The following is a 21183-nucleotide window of genomic DNA, read 5'->3' on the forward strand; positions in this document are numbered from 1 at the left end:
GATCTCTGGGAGTTCGAGGCCAGCCTGGTCTACAAGAGCTAGTTCCAGGACGGGCACCAAAGCTACAGAGAAACCCTGTCTCGAAAAATCAAAAAAAAAAAAAAAAAAAAAAAAAGAATGAGTTCCAGGGGTGGAGAGATGGCTCAGAGGTTAAGAGCATTGCCTGCTCTTCCAAAGGTCCTGAGTTCAATTCCCAGCAACCACATGGTGGTTCTCAACCATCTATAATGAGGTCTGGTGCTCTCTTCTGGCCTGCAGGCATACACACAGACCGAATATTGTATACATAATAAATAAAATATTAAAAAAAAAGAATGAGTTCTAACACTAATACACAGGCTGATTTTGGTGTAATAAAGGGAAATGCTAAATAGTAAAAATAAACAAAGTATATGGAACATAACATAATATTAATATAGTAGTGAGGGGGGAAAAGAGTTTCCACAGGGCTGAGTCTTTAAGCTCTGGTGTAATTTATAAAACTCAACTGCCTTTGTTTATCTTGTCTTTGCACAAATAATGTGGGATTCCCCTTAGTATGCTATGAATATCATTGGTTAATAAAGAAGCTCCTTTGGGCCTATAGTGGGGCAGAATATAGTCAGGCTGGAAGAGATACAGAGAAAGTAGGCAGAATCAGAGGGATGCCACATAGCGCCACTACTGAAGGAGAAAGATGCCCACCCACCGGAGCCCACTGGAACCTTGCTGGTAAACCACAAGCCTTGTGGTAAAATACAAAATAATAGAAATTGGCTAATTCAAAATATAAGATGTAGCAAATAAGAAACCTGAGCTAATAGGCAAAATAGTGATTTAATTAATACAGTTTCTGTGTAATTATTTCAGGTCTGGGTGGCCAGGAACAAATGAGCTGTTTCTGTCAACAAAATGGTGCTAACATGGGCCTATTACATTCACATAAAGCCTGACATAGCTTAAAAAGAAATTCTAGACACAAAAGAACAGAGTTAAGCACAGCTTTTTTGGTAACAGCATCTTCTCAAGTGGGCTCTGTTTGCTAGAAGCAAGCAGAGGTACAATTCTTTTAAGAGAAGGCTTCCTAACTCAGGGATAGCAGCAAAAACTGCATGGCTCCTTAAGAAGAATTCCTGGTTCGTGCTAGTTGTGCTAACAACTCTGACTCTTTGGGGGGGGGGGGAGTGTTCAGGCTACAGAGCACTAAATGGGGTTTGTGAGCAGCATGCTATAACTTGCTTAATGGCAACATAGACCCACTGTGTGTCTGAAAATGGGGCTGTGAGCATGGCTCGCAGAACTGGCACTGAACCTCTGCCATATTGGACTGGGTGGAACCAAAAGGTGAAGCAGCCTTAGTTCGAGCCATGCTGCTTAGCATTTTAAGAAGCAGTCATCCTGGTCAGAAAATAATTACAGATAAAAAAAAAACCTCTAAATGGGTCACAGGGTTTAAAAAAGAAGAAAGAAGAGTATAGAGAGTTATAAAAAGAAGTGGTTAAAATAAAGTAGTCTTGAAAGAGAAAGAGCAGTCAGTCAGAGATTAAAGGAGTAAAGAAAAATAAGCCACATAAAGAGAGTCTGGATTATGTATATTATTGTGTTTTCTTTGAGGGTTTTTTTTTTTTTTTTTTTTTTTTACTGTGAATGAGCTGAGTACAGACCAACATATGTATTTTAAAGGTATCTTGACTTCAACATTTGGGTCTAGGGCTATGTTGCTTTGAAAAAGAGGCTCTGATTTTGTTTGCACAGAGGATGAGAATCTGAGGTTTCCTTTAAGACTAATGTGGTTTGATGGACCAAGATTCCCCCCAAAGGTCTCAATGAACCCCACAAAATAAAATACTTCCTCAACAAAAAGCAATTAGGAGAGAACTACATCCAAATTCCCTAAAGGATTGTTTATAAATGTTCATTTATATTTAAAGGGAGATATGATATAAAAATGAATACTTTGCATTGGTATGGATCTTGGTTTATTGATGCAAAATTAAGGTCAATTTTGTTATGTATATTTAGGCTCTTGATTAAGATATTGTATTTGTGTAGATCATTTAAAAATGTAATGTAGGTTAATAGTCATCTACAATAGTCAAGCTTGTAGTCATGTTAGTCTAGACGTACAAACATGTATTTCAGATGGATATTCTTCAAATCTTTCAAAGACTAACAGAATATGGCATTTAAAATGTTTTAAGAACTTAGGACTTTTCATACTAATGAGACACATCTGCTCCTGGCAGCACCAATCTACTTCAAGAGGTTAATGGGCATCAAAGAGACTCCTTATGGAGTTTGTTAGACATTTGGGCAGGAGAATGTTCTTGCCTGGACTGCTTGACATTATGCTGTATGAACTGGACATGCAGGACACATAGAAAAATGACTGCCGGACTTGCCTAAGGATGGGACCATCCTTCACGGTTGCTGCTTCGTGAAAGAGTCTGCCAAACATTCATCAGGACACAGAAAAAAGAAACTGATGGACTTTGCCATTACAAGGCAGAACAGATCTTTGAATTTCCTGCTTCATGGAAAAGTCTGTTGGATACTATGGGCCTGTAGGCTGAAGACTGGGTGCCCCCAATGTTACAGAAGAACTTTGGGTGACTATGTAGGCAGCAAGATGTCTCTGTCAATTCTAGAGTTTTGCAAGTTGCTTATAATGCACTTCCTATTTACTTAGGTAATATTATAACCTTCTGGAATCTTTGATGGTATTGAAGAATACAAAGTTATAGTTATAGGTTTCCTTAGTTATAATAAAAGATAAAGTATATCTAAATATTATAACTATAATTTTTATTTGATACCTGTTTTGTTATATGTAATTTTACTATACTAAAGTTAAAACCTTCCTTTTTATTTAGACAGAAAAGGGGAAATGGTGTGGGAAGTCCTTTTGTATATGTGTTGCTTTTATTGGTTAATAAATAAAGAAGCTGCTTTGCTTTGTGATAGGGCAGAATAGAGCTAGTGGGGAAAACTAAACTGAATATTGGAAGAAAGTAGGTAGAGTCAGTGAGAAGCCATGTAGCCACCACAGGAGACAGACGTCAGATGCTAGATGGAACCTTGCCGGTAGACCACAACCATGTGGTGATTTAAGCTATAAAAGCTAGCCAGGTGGTGGTGGTGGACACCGTCAATCCCAGCACTCGGGAGGCAGAGGCAGGCGGATCTCTGGGAGTTCCAGGCCAGCCTGGTCTACAAGAGCTAGTTCCAGGACAGGCACCAAAAGCTACAGAGAAACCTTGTCTCGAAAAACCATTAAAAAAAAAAAAAAAAAAAGAAGATAAAAGCTAGCTAGAAATACACTTAAGCTATTGGCCAAACAGTATTGCACTTATTATAGTTTCTATTTGTTTATTTTGGGTCTGGGCTGCCAGGAAACAAATGAGCAGGGCCCGTCAACATATACCCAGAGACACTAATCAAATTTCTTTTAAAATGACAGGAGGTACCCCGTTTTCTCCATCTTCACCTAAGTTACTTTTCTTTGCAGTTTATTTCCCAAGTATACTGGGATGTTATTAACCCTCCAAAATCTCACATAGAAGACAGACTACAAGTTCTTGGCTTTTTCCTACCAAAATAGTATATTGCTTCCAGGAAGATCAGAATAAATTTTTTTAAAGAGAATGGCAGGGTATGGGGATGTAGCTTAGTTGGTAGACTGCTTGCCTAGCATACACAAAGCCCTGGGTTCAACCCGTAGGACTGCAAAGCCAGGGCTAGTGCTGCACATCAGTAATTCTAGCATTTGGGAGGTGGCGAAAAAGAGGATCACAAGTTCCAGGTCAATTTCAGCTTACTATTACAATGCAAGTTGTAGTCATATAAGCCTCTATGTCTAAAAATACCAGCTAGGCATAACTTAAAATACTGAAAGCAGAGGCTAGACAAAACTAGTCATGGTCACTGTGGCATGATTAACATAGCTAAGTGGTAAACACCACCCACAAAGCCCATCTGAGAACAGAGAGTGGCTTCCAGTACAGGGAAGGCTATAAAGAAACCCTGCCTCAAAATCCCCAAACTGCCAGGCAGTGGTGGCACATGCCTTTAATGCCAGCACTTGGGAGGGAGAGGCAGGAAGATCTCTGAGTTTGAGGTTAGACTGGCCTACAAAGTAAATTTCAGGACAACCAGGACTGTTACATAGAGAAACTCTGTCTTGAAAAACCACACACAAAAAACACCCAAGAGTGACACACACACACACTCTGGAATACTATTCAGCTTGAAAAAGAAGTAAATGAGCTGGGTCTATAGCTTGGTCAGTAGAGTGCTTGGTTAGCATGCACACAACCCTGGGTTTGATCCCCAGCACTGTATAAATTGGGTGTGGTGGTACACAACCATACTCCTAGCACTCAAGGTGTAGGAAGTTTGCGGTCATCAGACTATACAGTAAGTTTGAGGTCAACCTGGGCTACATCAGACCGTTCTCAAAAATTAAAAAGAAATAGTACTGATGCATTTCACTATGTAGACTACCTTGGAGCTTAGGCCCTATCTCCCCATAAAGGGACGAATATAAATGATTCTATTTGTTATTGTAAGGTTAATTTTTACAACAGTCATATCCACAGCAGAATGGGGGTAACCAGAGATAGAGAGGGAGAACACATTTAGGAAAAGTTATCATTTAGTGGATAAAGTCTCATATTGCAGGATGAAGAAATCTGGAAATTCAGCTGTACGACAACATGCTTTGTATTATACCATATGGGGCACATAAGCACACACAACCACACATACATACACATAAAAAGAAAAGATAAGCAGGGCAGTAGTTGTGTACACCTTTAATCTTAGTTCTCTGGAGGCAGAAGCAAGCAGACCTCTAAGTTTGAGGCCAGCCTGGTCTCAGATCAAGTTCCAGAATAGTCAGAGCTACAGAGAAATCCTGTCTTTATAAAACAAAACAAAAACAAACAAAAACCTGAAAAGAAAAAGATAAAAAATTTTTAAAAAAATTGAAACATCTATCCTGGAAGGCTTCACACTATGGAAAACCATGTCAGTTAAGGTCTCTGCTCTGATAGTAAGACTTTCAGACAGGGCAGAGCGCAAGCTGGAGTGCTGAAATGAAGAAGGCTCCCACTTTTACTCACTGAAATTTACTAGATAACTTGGCTAAACCTTACCTGCCACCAGAGTCTTTAGCAGAATGTACTCCATCGAGGTGACAGGACAAAGCAAAGCAGACTCTAGCGCACGCAGAGCTGTGCCATCAAAAGACTTCAGGAGCTCTGGGTTCTCTTCAGTTACTGTCTGTAAGCAATATGCTGTGAGACAAAACCCAACAATTTTAGGGTAATTTACACCAGTACAACATACAAAAATGTGCATTTTTTACAATTTCTAGACACATCTGCTTCTTTAGATGTATAGGCTTTTTACTTCAAGGAAGGTACACACAAAAGAGGCTTCACAACCATCAGGGCTAGAGATCTCAATCTGTCTTCTTCTTTAAATTTTTAATTCTTTTTTTTTTTTTTTTTTTTTTTTTTTTTACCACTATACTAACGAGGAAAATTTTTAATTCTTTATAGAACTAGACTCTCATAGAGTATAACTTAAAGGTTACTAAATGTTGTGGTAATGCTGAATTATTATAAATATCTCTGATTTATCCTCAGTTTATACACTTATCATAGGCCAGTAGTAGGAAGTTCTAGTTCATGCACCACATGTTTAACAGTGGTTTTGTTGCCAAGAACAAACCTGAGGTATTAGGCATTTTGATTATTAAAAAACACTATTCATTAGGGCTATTTACAAAAAAAAGTAGCTGAGTGTGGTGGTGTTTGACTTTAATACCATTACTCTTTAATCCCAGCATTCAGAAGGATATTTATTAGTTCGAGTAGTCTGGTCTACATAGTTTCAGGACAGCCAGGGCTATATAGATAGACCCTGTCTAAAATAATCAAAAACAAATCAAAGCAATACAAAACAAAACCAAGATAATGGGTTACAACATTCATGCTAGAAATTAATCGAAAGCATAAAAACAACTGAGATCACATGAAAGGTTTTGACAAAAGAGACCTCTGAGGTACAAAAGGAAAATAAATCCAAATTTGTTTCCTTTGAGATACTTGATCTAGAAATTTCAAATTAGACTGTATCTATCCAAACGGATCTAAAAACATGATACTAGGACTGGAGAGATGGCTCAGCAGTTAAAAGCACTTACTGCTCTTGCAAAGGACCTGGGTTTGGTTCTTTGCACCCATATGAAAGCTCACAATCATCTGTAACTCCAGTTTCAGGGGATCCAACTCTTCTGACCTCCAAGGGCACCAGGAATATACATGGTCCACATACACTCATACACAAACTAAATAAAACTAAAACAAAAATACAAGGTACTGCTGTGTTTTACTTTGTGTTTTAACAAATAAAGCTTGCCTGAAGATCAGAGTACAGAGCTAAGTAACTAGAGGCCAAAGCACGGTGGCACACACCTCTAATCCCAGCACTCAAGAGGCAGAGGGGTCTGTTAGTTCAAGGCCACACTGGGCTACACAAAATTGATCCAGTCTAAAAGAAACAGAGCTCACACAAAGGAACTTAACCAGCACTTTGGAACATTAAACCTTTAATCCCAGTACTAAAGAGGTGGAGACAGGAGTGATATGGTTGGGTGGAGAGAGAAATTTAAGACAGGAGACAAGAACTCAGTGCTGTCTGAGGTTTGGTGGAGACAGTTGCAGTCTTGGGATCAACCCTGTGTCAGATGATGAAGTCTGAGGAGACAGTCTGAGGACAGGCTTGCCCCTTTGGTCTGAGCATTGGTAGAGGTAAAAGAACTCTCTAGTGGCTGGCCTCTCTACTTCTCTGATCTTCAGCATTAACATCCCTTACATCTGACTCTGAATTTTTATTAAGACCAACTAGAATTCATGCTATACTGCTGGGATCTAATTTGGATCCCAAAATGCATCTATGTGCAGAGATGTGTGTGTGCACATACTTACGTCTAAATGTATTGAGTTATTAGGAGACTAGTCCTAGTCACACTAGCAAAAGACAAGATAAAGAGCTGGGATAATAGCTTGATTACAGAGTGCTTGCCTAGCACAAGCAAGGTTCTGGGCTGGATCCCCAATACACTACAGCAAAGCAACCACCTCAATATCTAAACACAAAAGAAAGACAAGCTGTAGGCGGAGGCTACTTGCTCGTTTCCCAGCACTCAGACCCAAAATAATCACACAGAAACTGTTAACTAAATACTGCTTGGTCTATTACTTAGATGTATTGCTAGCTAGCTCTTATAACTTAAATTAACCCATTCCTATTATTTTGTATTTTACCACGAAGCTCGTGGTTTACCGGTAAGGTTTCTGGGCGTCTTTCTCCTTCAGCATCTGCATGGCTATACTGTGCCCTCCTATAGGCCCAAAGCAGTTTTTTTATTAACCAATGGTAATAAAAGATATCACAGCATACAGAGGGAAATCCCGTATCAATAAGCTATGAATGCTATCATAAACATAATTTCAAAAAATTATTTTAGGGGGAGGGCCTTGGTCCTGCCTCAAAGTGATGTGCCAGACTTTGTTGACTCCCCATGGGAAGGCTTACCCTCTCTGAGGAGTGGGTGGGGGGTTGGAAGGTTAGAAGGGCAGGAGGAGGAGAGGAAGTGGGAACTTGGATTGATATGTGAAATGAGAAAAGATTGTTTTAAAAAATAAACAAAAACAGGAAAAAAACTTATTCTGGACAGGACAAAACCACATAAATTTACTGTATTATATGTAAGTGTTGCTTTACTTGCAAAATGTGTTTATAAAATCACCAATCTAGCAAAATACAGAAAGAAAACACTATTATACATTTCAAAATGACTTAAGATGATTCACTGTGAAAAGTACATGAGAATAAGAACTGGGGCCAAGGAGTGCTTCCTTAAAAAGTCTGACAACCTGAGCTCTATCTCTAGAGCCTACAGTGAAGGAGAAAAGTGATTCTTTTTTCTTTTTCCTTTCTTAAAAAATTTATTTAATTTTATGTGCAATGGTGTGAGGGTGTTAGATTCTTGATAGAGCTGTCTTCTGATCTCCCCACACACTCCACGGCACACGCATGTCTGTGCTATCACCCACAGTAGTAATAAAACAACTAGAAAAAAATCCAAAACCTTTAATAAAGGCACAAAAATATTTTTTATTTTAAAAATTGCATTCATTTGTTTTTTGTTTTGTGTGTGTGTGTGTGTGTGTGTGTGTGTGTGTGTAAGCATAGACTATATGCCACAGAGCAAGAGAAGACAACTTGCTGCTTACTGGAGCTGGCTCTCTTTCCACCTTGTGGGGCCCCTGAGACAAAACTCAAGTTGTCAGGATTGCATAGCAAGTCCTTTGCCCACTAAGCCATTTTGCTAGCCCAGTTTGTTTGGGTATTTTTGTTTTGTTTATTTCTTTTTAAAAGTCCCTCCCTCCCTAGTTTTTTAAGACAGGGTTTCACTGGTAGCCCTGGTTGTCCTGGAACACACTCTGTAGATCATGCTGGCCTCCAATTCACAGAGATCCACCTGTTTCTGCCTCTCAAGAGTTAGGATTAAAGGTGTATACCACCAAATTTTTATCTTAGATTTTTTTAAAGATATTTTTTTAATTATGTGTGTATATCTGTCTGTGGGTATGTGCATATGAGTGCAGGTGCCTGCAGAGGCCCATAAAAGGGCACCTATTCCCCTAGAGCTGGAATTAAAGCCAGTTGTGAGCAGCAGGATGTGGGTACTGGGAACTAAACTTAGGTTCTGCAGTGTAGTACACACGCTTAACCCTTAAACCGTCTCTCCAGCCTCACCCCTATATTTTATTGTTACAATAAAAACTGGTTTAAGATAAAGACACCTGATAATTTCTAAAATAGTGAGCAGTTTCAAACGTCTCCACTTAAAACACTACCCTACAGATTTCATTTGACAGACCAATCTTTTAAATTTCTCTAGTCGTGCTTACTCTACTATTTTGTTTCCCTTTTTTGGTCTCCTAAAACTATCTTCTGAGAGCTGGGCATGGTAGTACACAGCTTTAATCTCAGCATTGAAGAAGCAGGTGAATTTAAGGCTGGCCTGATCTACAAAGCAAGTTGCAGGCCAGTCAGGGCTAAAAAAGAAGTTGCTGAGCTGTCAAGAGCACCTGCTGTTCTTACAGAGAACCTCTGACAGAGGTTCAGTTCCCAGCACCCACATCTGACAGCTCATAACTGCCTGTTGCTCCAGCTCCTAGGGATCTGATGCCTTGTTCTGGTTTCTTAGGCACCCCAACACACACAGCACATGCACACATAAAGTAAATTTTAATAAGAAAAAAAAGTACCTACTAAACCTAGGAGACGCAGTGCTAGAAGGAATTTTCTTCTTCCCTTTCTGGAAATATGCAGAATTAATAAAGGGAGGTGGAGAGAGGAGAAACCCCTCCAAGTGTTTCTCTGCCGGTGCATTCTGCCCAGCTGTCTACTCTCTGCTGCTTCCTCCTGCAGAACTGAGGGTTCTCAGTGGCTCTCTAGACCACCACAAAGAAGGTAGGAAGCTAAAGACAAGTGTTGGACTCCATGTCCTCAGCTCCCATGAAAGGGACATTGTCCTCACTGAAAAGTCAAACACTTTTTTGTTGTTGTTGGGTTTTTTTTGTTTGTTTTTGAAACATGATTTTTTTGTGTAATCATGGTTGTTCTGTAATTCACTCTGTAGACCAGGCTGGCCTTGAACTCAGAGTGCCTGTACCTCCTGAGTGTTGAGATTAAAGGCAAGCCTGGTGGGGGTTTCGAATAAAGGTTTCTAAGATGTAACATATTACACATACCCACATAACTGCCTTCCTCCCTTTCAAAACAAACAATTCAGAACTGACCAGGACATGGTGGCATACACCTTTGAATCCAGACCCAGGAGTCAGATCTCTGAGCATTAGAGGTTAGCCTGGTCTATACTGCAAGTTCCAGACTAGCCAGAGGTACATAGTAAGGCCCTGTCTCAAAAAGAAAACAAACCAAAATACCAAAAAGCCCTGCAGAATTAAGTATAAGTATTAGTCACAGATTTAAAGAAGTTCCATACAGGCGCTGGCGAGATGGCTCAGAGGATAAGAGCACTGGTTGCTCTTCCAGAGGTCCTGAGTTCAATTCCCAGCAACCACATGGTGGCTCACAACCATCTGTAATGAGATCTGGTGCCCTCTTCTGTCCCATAGGGATACATGCAGACAGAATATTGTATATATAATAAATAAATCTTAAAAAAAAAGAAGTTCCATACAAATAGAACTTCACTATACATTTATGTAAGTAACAGTAAGACAGCAATCACTGCTGTACAGCAGATAGGCTGTCCTGAACAAGACAACACAAGAACAAACGAGCGCTTTCTTCACTTACCTACGGAAACAGCCAGGTCAACACTGGTGGGGAACCTATGCAAGAACTTTAACACAATCTCCAAACACCCTTCTTTGTTGAATATAGACACTGCTCTACTACTGCATTCACTAAATTAAAGGGGAAAAACAAGTTTTACCGTTCATATTTTAACATTAAGAAATCAACCACAGACAACTAGGAAAAAAATAAATTATGCTTTATGAAATCAGTAATCGGAGTCAGACATCCCCACATTTATAAAGAAACGGCCATTCTTAGTCATAGTACATGGCAACACCAATCAGGGTTTCATCTCCATCACAGTGGGATCTTTAAAGAAGCTTAGAGCTGGAAGAGCCTCAGAAATCATCTCATCCAACTTCCCCTTTTACAAACTTAAGAAAACCCAAGACCCACAGGAGAGGCAGTACTTCTGAAATCCTGCATGCTGTGTGTGCTGGCACCTGGCTCAGGGCCCCAACTCCTCATGCAGACTGTTGTTTCTCCACGATCACTTAATAATGAGTCCAAGTAAGGACAAAGGCCTCTATCACATAAAAAGCAACATTTTAAATTGAAAAAGCATATTTACTCACTCCTAGACTGAAATTATAATTTCATCAAGCAGAGTTTTCAATCTTCAGAGAAATTCCTCTAATAAGTAGTTTTGAAATCATAGAACTCGGTTTAAATAAAAAAGTTATCAATACTACATATATACATACATATGTATATGTGTATATATATATATATACACACACACACACACACTAAAACCAGGGTAAAAGGAATGAATAGTTTTACTCGTTTCTAGAAAATAATCTCAACGTAAACATATACATAACACACTAACAGAGCAAACAGGTGACTACATTATTATACAATCTATCCAAGTAAACGTATTTTCTGCTAGCTATCTAGTGGCTCCAGTATTGAGCTACAGTCAAGAAGGCAGAGCATGTATCAATAAAGAAATGGAAACTGGGAAACAAAAGTCTAGGAGCCCCAAAACAAAACAAAACAAAACAACGCCGGGCGGTGGTGGCGCGCGCCTTTAATCCCAGCACTTGGGAGGCAGAGCCAGGTGAATCTCTGTGAGTTCGAGACCAGCCTGGTCTACAAGAGCTAGTTCCAGGACAGGCTCCAAAGCCACAGAGAAACCCTGTCTCGAAAAACCAAAAAAAAACAAAACAAAACAAAAAAAAGTCTAGGAGCTTTGTAACTATAGTGGATAACTACATGGTGAAGACGGAACTCACAGGCAGTTAAGAAAAAACATTTACTTTGGATTATAGATATATTAGGCTCTTTTCAAAGAAAATATTATTTAAACTCCCAGTTCAAGCCTCATGTGGTTGCTCACACCTATAAGTCTAGGACGTGAAAAATAGGAACAAATGGGTCAGGAATTCAAGGTCATCCTTAGCTACATAGCAAGTCTCAGGCTAATCTGGACCATACCTGTCTCAAAAAATAAAGATAAAAAGAGCTAGAAAGACGATACAGTGGTTAAGAGTGCTGTTTTTGTAGAGACCTGAGTTCAATTCCCAGCACTATCATTTAGAGGCTGATAATCATCTCTAACTCCAGATTTCTGGCCTGGGACGGTAGCAGCACTCATATGCACATACCTGCACACATATACATAACTAAAAATAATAAGTATTTTTTTTTTAAAAATTCCAGGTTAGTGAAAAAAACTACAGTGGTAGACCATGTGTTTAGTGCTTAGCAGCCATGAAATTCAGAGTTTCAAACAACCAAATTATATGACATAAAGTAAAAGATTGTCGGTACACAGAAAAACACCCATCAGTTGCTCATGTACCATTTCTTTTAGCCAGTCTGTAATCCCAAGCAGAAGACCAAGGTAAGGGGATCATGAGTTCAAAACCAGACAACATTACATAGTGAGACCCTGGGGTAGGGGGTGGTGAAAGAAGGGAGGGAGAGAAAAGAAAGCAAAAAACAAAAAAGGAAAAACTAAAAATAAAAGGGGGAAGTCATTTTCTCAAATCTTTTGCCCATTTCTGGTGGGATGGAATAAATCTACTAGTTTAAGACAAAATTACAGAATGGTATATAGGCAGCTTTTCAAGGTCTAACTCAATTTTATATTCTAAGAAACACTGCTTTTAGGTGAAAATAAGGAACTATCACTCTGTGATAATCACAGATGTAAAATCAGAAAAGTGCTTCCAGGCTTTCTTTCTAGCTACTGTCATTCTCAGCTGAGGTCCACTCCATCCTAACCAGCAACATGGAAAACAACGGCCTTGTTCCTACTCAATCCCAGAGCTGCTCTTGGAAATCCACTTCCCATTCAAAAGCATCAGGCAATGTCTGTGGACCTTTTTTTATTCCAGACATCGACACAGTCTGCCTTGGGCTGATGAAGAGGACGAGTCTCAAATCACCAGGCATTATCACCTACAAAGTATCAGCATCACAGTTACAGGAGGCGCCTACAGCGTAACAGAAAGAGCAGCAGGCTGAGCAGCGGTGCAGTAAGAAGCTGTTCTTGGAAGGCTCCTTACCATATATTCCACAGCACATTCACAGCCTCGTTGGCTATGCTCTCAATGGAATTTCTGTTCGTATCAGTTTTCTCCTGTGGAGACATCTCATTTGAATCCAGTCCAGCGCTACACTGCAACCAAACAGCATGATTAGCACCTTGTTTCAAAAGATTAACTAAGCAAAAAAGCTAACATTAGCAAAGAATTACAAAAGCAAAAGCACCAAAAATTACAGTGGTTAACAAACATATATGGTCATAAGCACATTTCTCAAAATGATGCATCCTTTGCGGGTAGAGAGAGAGTTCAGTTAAGAGCAACCTACTGGGCTGGCAGTGGAAGCAGAGGCAGGTTCAAGGCCAGTCTGGTCTACAGTAAATTCCAGGACAGCCAGGGCTACACAGAGAAACCCAAACAAACAAAAGGAGTATTGTGTTTGTCCAGAGGAAGGGTGTGTACTGCCCTTTCAGAAGACCTGGGTTCAGTTCCCAGTATCCATATCAGTTGATACACAACTATTTGTAACTCTAACTCCAAGGGATCTAACACCCTCTTCTAGCCTCTGAAGGCATCTGCAGACACATGACATTCGCTCAAACAGACACAGACATGTACACAAAAATAAAATAAAAACTATTCTGGGCATCTTACATATATTAAGTAATTAATCCTCACAGCACACTATTAACCTTTATCTCAACATAAGTAAGGAAATAAGATACACAGAAGCTGACGAAGATGCAGCTGAGCATATGGTGAATTGGGCTTCAGCTGCAGACTCTCTAGGCCTCAAAGGTGGTGCCCTTAAGCTCTGTGCAGAAGTGCCTGAGTACAGTACATGGCACTCTCCAAAAAAGGTCTTCTGAGTCTTGAACTTCTTATGGGGAGGCTACCGTCTGCATGGAAGAAGGTTCTATAGCATCCCTGACCTCTGCCCACTGGATGCCAGCAGCATAGTGCCAAATGTCTCCATGGGGCAAAATCACCTCCAGTACAGAATCACTACTCTAAAGGGAAAGGACTGATGGTGCACATCCAAACTGGGTCTTTTATGCAGTATCAAGTGAAAGCTGGCTATACATATATATACATATATATAGATAAGCGGAAGAAAGGCATGACAGACTAAGACCTATAAGAGCCCACTGTCCTTAACCAATGAGGTAAATCATATATATGAATGATGTAGTATTAAGCATGAGGGTGCAACATAATCTTTATAAGTTCATATGTCTGTTTCTTGGGTGTATCATATAACCAGGTATAATTATACCTGCCTTGGACTTGGGATACAGTTGAATGGAAAAGCACCTGACTTTAGGTGGCACAAAGATTTGAGCTCCAGCTCCAGCACACGAAAAGAAAAGGAAAAAAGACTGTCTCATCGGACTGCTGTGAAGATTAAATTATATACGTACATAAGTGAGCGATAAAGAAAAATGAAGCTTGAATTCTAGTGGGGTAAGTCTGCACAGGTTTAGAAACGGCTCTTCTAATCATCATAAAGGACACAATAATAGAGACTGGTATTAGTAAAGCCTGTGTACTGTCAGTTTCCAGGAAAAGAAATGAAATTGCCACGGACGTTTAAAGGGAACACAGGACTCATGACCCAAAAGTACTGGGGGGAAAAATCCACCTGCCCTTGTCTCCTAAGAGCTCCCCTTAGAAGCCATCACTCAGGCCTCGTTAAACACCACATACCTCTTTCAGCAGTGCCACCAGAGGGGTCATGATGTCCTTAGCCACCATGTCATCACAGACTTCAAAACCTCCACAAGCACTGAGATTCCTAGATAAGAAATTTAAACACGTTTTACTTTCAAGTCATACATCACAAAATACCACTAAGCTCCCAAATGTACTGTATGTTTAATCACAGCCAAAGTTTCTGAGGAAAAAATGTATTTGTCATAAGCTGGAAAACAAGCCTACAGATTTTCAACTGCTCTTTATCACAACACATAACTTCATTGTCTTAGTCAAGGCAACTCTTTTAAAGGAAAGCACTCAACTGGAGCTGGTTTACGGTTTCAGAGGCTTAGTCCATCATCATCATGGCTGGAAGCACGGTGGGATGCATGGTGCCGGAGCAGTAGCTGAGAGCTACATCCTGATCCGTGGACAGAGGCGCTGGCCTGGTGTGAGCTCTTTGAAACCTTGAAGCCTACCGACAGTGACGCACCTCATCTATAATCCCACACCTACTCCAACAAGCCCCCCCCCCGCCCCCTTTCTGGGTTTTCAAGACAGGGATTCTGTCTAGCCTTGGCTGCACTAGAACTTGCTCTGTAGATCAGGTTAACCTTAAACTCACAGAGCTCTACCTGCCTCTACCTACAGAGTTCTGAGATTAATGGAAAGCACCACCATTCCTGGGCTGGCCCTACCTCTTAATCCTTTTCTTTTTTTTTTTTTTTTTGGTTTTTTTTTTTTTTTGGTTTTTCGAGACAGGGTTTCTCTGTGGTTTTGGAGCCTGTCCTGGAACTAGCTCTTGTAGACCAGGCTGGTCTCGAACTCACAGAGATCCGCCTGCCTCTGCCTCCCGAGTGCTGGGATTAAAGGCGTGCGCCACCACCGCCCGGCCTCTTAATCCTTTTCAAATAATGCCACTCCCTGGTGACTAAGCATTTAAACATATGAGCCTGTGAGAGCCATTCTTACATCAATCCACCATACCCCAACTAACAGAATTCTCTGCAATTGCTACTGGTTGAATTGGCACATATAAGCATTATTTGGTTAATAATAATCAACAGATTTTTCTCCAGGGACAGGGTTTCCCTGTGTAGCCTTGGCTGTCCTAGAACTTGCACAGGAGACCAGACTGGCCTTGAACTCAGGTGATTGGCCAGCCATCTGTCTCTCAAGTGATGGGGTTAGAGGCTTGCACAACTACACCAGGCAATAAACAAGAGATTATTATCAGAAACCTTCCTCAACGGACCTAAGATTTACTAAGGCCGGAAATTACGTGTGTATTCCCCACCACCATTCCCCAAGCCTAGTCCAATGACTGACACACAGGCACTCCATCGCTGCTCACCTAACTCAAACAATACACACAGCCAAATCTGTGAGAGTACAAAAGTTAAGGTCCTGCCCCCTCTACAGTTCACTCTCTGCATAGCCATCAGAGTGGCTTTTTCAAAAGGTAGACTTCATCACTCGGGTTTAGAATAAATCCTTCAACTCAGCAGCCGCAGCAACTATAATCGCCACCTCCTCCCCTCAGCCACATTAACTTCTCTGTAGCGTCTATCCGCCCTCGGCCTCACTTCTCTGGCATGGCTCTTCCTCCCATACCGAATGCTCTCACCCTATTTTCCCATGTCCGGTTCTCCGGTCCTCTGGTCTCCGTTTATAAATGCCATCTAGAGGACACCCCAGTGCCAACTCCCCCAGCCCCTCGTTTACACAGCAATTCTCATTAATACCAGTTGATTTTTTTGCTAGTTTCCAGACACCCTCTCAATAGAGCTCCTGCAAAGACAAGGATCTTGGCTGGCCTGCTAACATCCTGCATACTGAAATATCGGTATACTTAGAGCCATCCAGTCAGGGACCCTATGGCGCGCTTTGGAAGGGAAAAATGCATCAGGTTTGAGGACAAGTGAAGTAGCCAGGTGTATACAAGCAAGGTGCGTGATCTGTGGCTCCCAGGGTCCTTCGGAACCCGAATTCCTATCTCTATCCGCTGCAAACCTGAGATCACAGGGAGGCTTTTCTCTCCGTATTAGTAGAGAACGCGGCGGGAGAGGGTGTGCTGGGTTTGTTTGCTCGCAGGGACACCGCCTCGGACCCTCTCCGACTTACCTCAGAGCTCCAGCCGCCGTTTCCCTGACCGCCAGACTGGGGTCCAGCAGCAGCGGCCCGAGCCGGCGGACAGCATCGCGGCGCGCCAAGTCTGGCAGCGCCGGCCGCTGCTGCACCAGCCGGGCCAGCCCCGCGCAGGCGCACTCGCGGACCTCGGCGCTCGGATGCTGGAGCTGCGGGAACCAAGACGTCAGAGGTGGGCAGTGAGCACGCGCGCCGCAGCCCCGCTCCCGCGGACGCCCTGCCGCAAGCCGCCCCGAGCCCGGTCAAGCCATTGTCCCACCTTTTCCAGAAGCTCCGCCGCTGGCCCGTCGTCCTCCTCATCTTCGGTCCCGTTCGCCACGGCCGCCGCCTCGGCCTGACAGCTACCAGTAGGGGAGAACTGAGGTCTCTTGAAGCGCTTCGTCCGACTCTTACCCATGGCGACAGAGGCCGCGAGGAGAGACCGGGAGAGGAAGACAGCAACAGACGATGGGGGCCGCCGGGCCCAACGAACACTTCAGTCTCCGGCACTACCTGGTGTCCTTCCTAAGCTGGACCGGGCTGACGGCCTGAGCACACATGGAAAAGCTACGCGCCTGCGCACGGCGCGTCGGGAGCGAGGGGAGGGCGGGCACAGGGAGTACGCGTGCGTGTAAAGCGGTGTGGGCGGGGCCACTCCTGACAGGGGGTGGAGCGCTGGCTTTTCCTGGGAATGTTAACACACCCACTCCACCGGAGAAATCCAACTGTTCCAAAGACCTGTTCTATCTCAGTGTAACCTAGTCACAAAGACGGGACTGTCTACCAAAAAGGAGAACATTCCTTACTATGCCATGTTTAGGATATAATCACATAAGTGAAGCCTCTCAACCTGTAGGTGCAAAGAACCCATGGAGCTACCAAATATATATCTTATTTCCTTGATCTCTTATCTGGACACAAACTTCCTGCCATACCCATAGACCAAAGTAGTCTTCGCTTGTCTTGATCATGTCGGCCTCTCCATGTTCACCTATGAACTTTCCGAAATATTCTTCCATAGTTATTATATTCATTGTCCTTCTTAAAACTTCTCAGTGGCTTCTCTTCCTCGGGATAGTTTTCAAAAATTTAGGCTAGGATGCCTCATCTCACTTCACTCCTGTGTCCTGGTCCCTTTATTTATTTATTTATTTCCTGGTCCCTTTAATAATGTTCTTTAGGAGCTGGAGATATGGCTCAGCAGTTAACAGCACTGATTGCTCTTCCAGAGGACACGGGTTCAATTCCAAGCATCCACATGACAGCTCACAACTGTCTGAAAATGCAGTTCCACAAGATCTGACACCTTCACACCAATGCACATAAAATAAAGTTAAATAAATCATTAAAAATTAAAAAAACAGCCGGGCGGTGGTGGCGCATGCCTTTAATCCCAGCACTTGGGAGGCAGAGGCAGGCGGATCTCTGTGAGTTCGAGACCAGCCTGGTCTACAAGAGCTAGTTCCAGGACAGGCTCCAAAACCACAGAGAAACCCTGTCTCAAAAAACAAAACAAAAAGAAAATTAAAAAAACAGGGCTGGAGAGATGGCTCAGTGGTTAAGAGCATTGCCTGCTCTTCCAAAGGTCCTGAGTTCAATTCCCGGCAACCACATGGTGGCTCACAACCATCTGTAAAGAGGTCTGGTGCCCTCTTCTGGCCTGTAGACATGCACACAGACAGACTATTGTATACATAATAAATATTAAAAAAAATAAAAAAAAACAATGTTCTTTAGGGCCCAGGGTTTTACATAAGCCTCTTTTCCCCAACCTCCTGAATTAGTGGACACAAGATAATTTTTTTTCTTTTTTTTGGTTTGAGACAGGGTTTCTCTGTGTTGCCCTGGCTGTCCTGGAACTCACTCTGTAGACCAGGTTGACCTCAAACTCAGAGGAATCCACCTGCCTCTACCTCCTGAGTTCAGGGATTTAAAGTGAGCCCCCATGTCTTGTTAAGAGGCATTTCTTTATGGGTACATCTTCTGACTTCAGTCAGAGATAGATCTATCTTGAGACACACCTGTTCTTTTGCTTCATAGCACAATTAAGAATTGTCACCTAAGCTGGGCAGTGATGGCGCACACCTTTAATCCCAGCACCCAGGAAGTAGAGGCAGGTGGATGTCTGTGAGTTCGAGGCCAGCCTGGTCTACAGAATGAGTTCCAGCACAGGCTCCAAAGCTACACAGAGAAACCCTGTCTCAAAAAAACAAAAAAGTCACCTTTTGTTTCTATATGTAGTGGCACAACTGCTGTCTTCCGAGAAGGATGGTCACATCTAGTAAGGACACAAGGCCAATTCCCACACATCACTGTCCTCCCAACACTAACTAACTGCCGCCCGGCTAAAATAAAAAATTAAACCAGGCAGTGGTAGCACACACCTATAATCCCAGCACTTGGGAGGCAGAGGCAGGCAGATCTCTGTGAGTTCGAGGCCAGCCTGGTCTACAGAGCAAGTTCCAGAACAGGCTTCAAAGCTACAGAGAAACCCTGTCTCAAAAAAAAAAAAAAAAAAAAAAAAAAAAAAAAACCGTAAATAAATGAAAATAAAAAATTAAATTAAAAATTGTTGTTTTGCTATAGGTAGAGATGTATTCTGGATACAGATTTTTTGTTTTTTCAAGACAAGCCTGTATTAGCAGTGCGGTGATCGGCTGGAGTAAATCTCCAGGGGTCTGCGCTCCCTACCTGCTCTTGCCCTCCATTGTATGATTAGCTAATTACCAAACAACGTCAATGCTAGTCGTCAGCCAGGCAGTTCTCTGGTTCCAGATTTGCCACTAAGAGGTATGAGAGGTTTCTCCATTTACAAAGACTGGGAGTTTTTGAAATATCAAAGGTGTGACAACCATTTTAGTTATTTCAAAAGAGATAATTACTTTCAAAAGGGAAGCTGAATGTTGAATGCCTTCAGAGCAAGGTCTGGGACTAGCCAGACTTTATTCTCAAACTTTGCTGGGGCAGGTGTGGGGGTTATGTCAATGCTGCCAGCTCCGAAAAGGTTGCTGTTGAACAGGCTGCTGCCCACTCAATTCCACACCACTCATTCATGAGCAAGTCTTTCTGCTCACGTAAAAGTGCTCGTTTGTTATGCTACGCACTGCTCAGGGAGCTGGAAATAGCAGTTCTACCCTGGTCCTGACTTTAACAAAGTCATTGTTGCCAGCAGTGGTACACACCTTTAATTCCAGCATTCAGGAGACAAAGTTCCAGGCCATCCCATCTACAGTGAGTTTCAGGACAGCCAAGGTTACATAGAGAAATCCTATCTTGAAAAATAAAACAGAAGGGAAGCGGAAGGGAGGGAAGGAGAAAGGGGAGGGAAGAAAAGAGAAGGGAGGGGGAGGAGAAAGCAAGGAAGGAGAGGAAGGGAGGGAGGGAAGGGATAAAAGAAGGCAGAAAGGAAGAAAGAAAAAGTAAGAATAATTATCCTGGCCGGGTGATGGTGGAGCACACCTTTAAATCCAGCACTTAGGAGGTGGAGGCATGCGGATCTCTGGGAGTTCGAGGCCAGCCTGGTCTACAAGAACTAGTTCTGGGACGGGCATCAAAGCTACAGAGAAACCCTGTCTCAAAAAACCAAAAATAAATAAATAAATAAATAAATAAATAAATAAATAAATAAATAAAAAATTTTAAAAAATCCTGTCTGAAGGAAGTAGTGGCACAGCCTTTAGTCTTAGCCCTTGGGAGGCAGAGGTGGGTGGATCTCTGAATTCAAGGCCAGCCTGGTCTAGTGTGAGTTCCAGGAGAGCCAGAGCTACATAATGGGACCACGCCCCATAAAAATTGTGGGGACGGTATTATCCTGAGGCTGGAGAGATGGTTCAGCACTCTTGGAGAGGACAGACTCAATCCCCATCACCTACATGGTGGCTCATAACCATACGCAACTGCAGTCCCAGGAAGTCTGACGTCCTCTTTTGGACTCTGTGGGCACCAGATACACACGTGGTATACATGCAGGCAAAACATAAATACCTAAAGAACTGAAAATAATTATGGCTGCTTGCTTTGCACTGGGTGGGTGGGGGACGACATCCCTGTAATCACCCTAAATCAGAAACTTAGGACACTGAAGGATTGCCTAAGCCCAGGAATCCAAGATTGACTTAGGAAACAGTGAGGCCTGGTCTCAAAATGAACATCTACAGTACAAAACAAGACACAAGAATGAATAGAAAAATAGAAGAGGAAAGCACAAACCTCTGGCACTGTAGCAGGATGCTGCTTCTTAGAGCCAGTGGGCTCTAAGCACCACGTTTATTTATATAGTCAGATACAGCTCTTCTAGGAGCCAGGTTCTTATCAAACACTCAAACTTCCCTGTCCCCAGTACTAGGGGTCTTTTTTTTTTTTTTTTTGGTTTTTCGAGACAGGGTTTCTCTGTGGTTTTGGAGCCTGTCCTGAGTACTAGGGGTCTTAAATCTTCTTCAGCTTTACACTCTTGGAGGAAATTCCCAATCTAGGCCTGTAG

At 42.2% G+C, this 21183-nt stretch overlaps 1 protein-coding gene across 1 annotated transcript in view; it reads right to left on the reverse strand.

Annotated features, from left to right (window-relative positions):
* Heatr3 (HEAT repeat containing 3) overlaps positions 1 to 17289 on the reverse strand; it is a 40777-nt gene extending 23488 nt beyond the window's left edge. The window contains exons 1-6 of the mRNA XM_057753672.1: positions 16984 to 17289; positions 16701 to 16873; positions 14589 to 14676; positions 12903 to 13015; positions 10384 to 10493; positions 5136 to 5276 (exon numbers count right to left, since the gene is read on the reverse strand). Of these exons, the coding sequence (XP_057609655.1) occupies positions 5136 to 5276; positions 10384 to 10493; positions 12903 to 13015; positions 14589 to 14676; positions 16701 to 16873; positions 16984 to 17121 (763 nt within the window). The 5' untranslated portion in view covers positions 17122 to 17289. The remainder of the gene's footprint in view (positions 1 to 5135; positions 5277 to 10383; positions 10494 to 12902; positions 13016 to 14588; positions 14677 to 16700; positions 16874 to 16983) is intronic.
* Positions 17290 to 21183: the final 3894 nt, after the last annotated feature.

This window comes from Chionomys nivalis, chromosome 21 (assembly GCF_950005125.1).
Source record: "Chionomys nivalis chromosome 21, mChiNiv1.1, whole genome shotgun sequence".
NCBI classification, from domain to species: Eukaryota; Metazoa; Chordata; class Mammalia; order Rodentia; family Cricetidae; genus Chionomys; species Chionomys nivalis.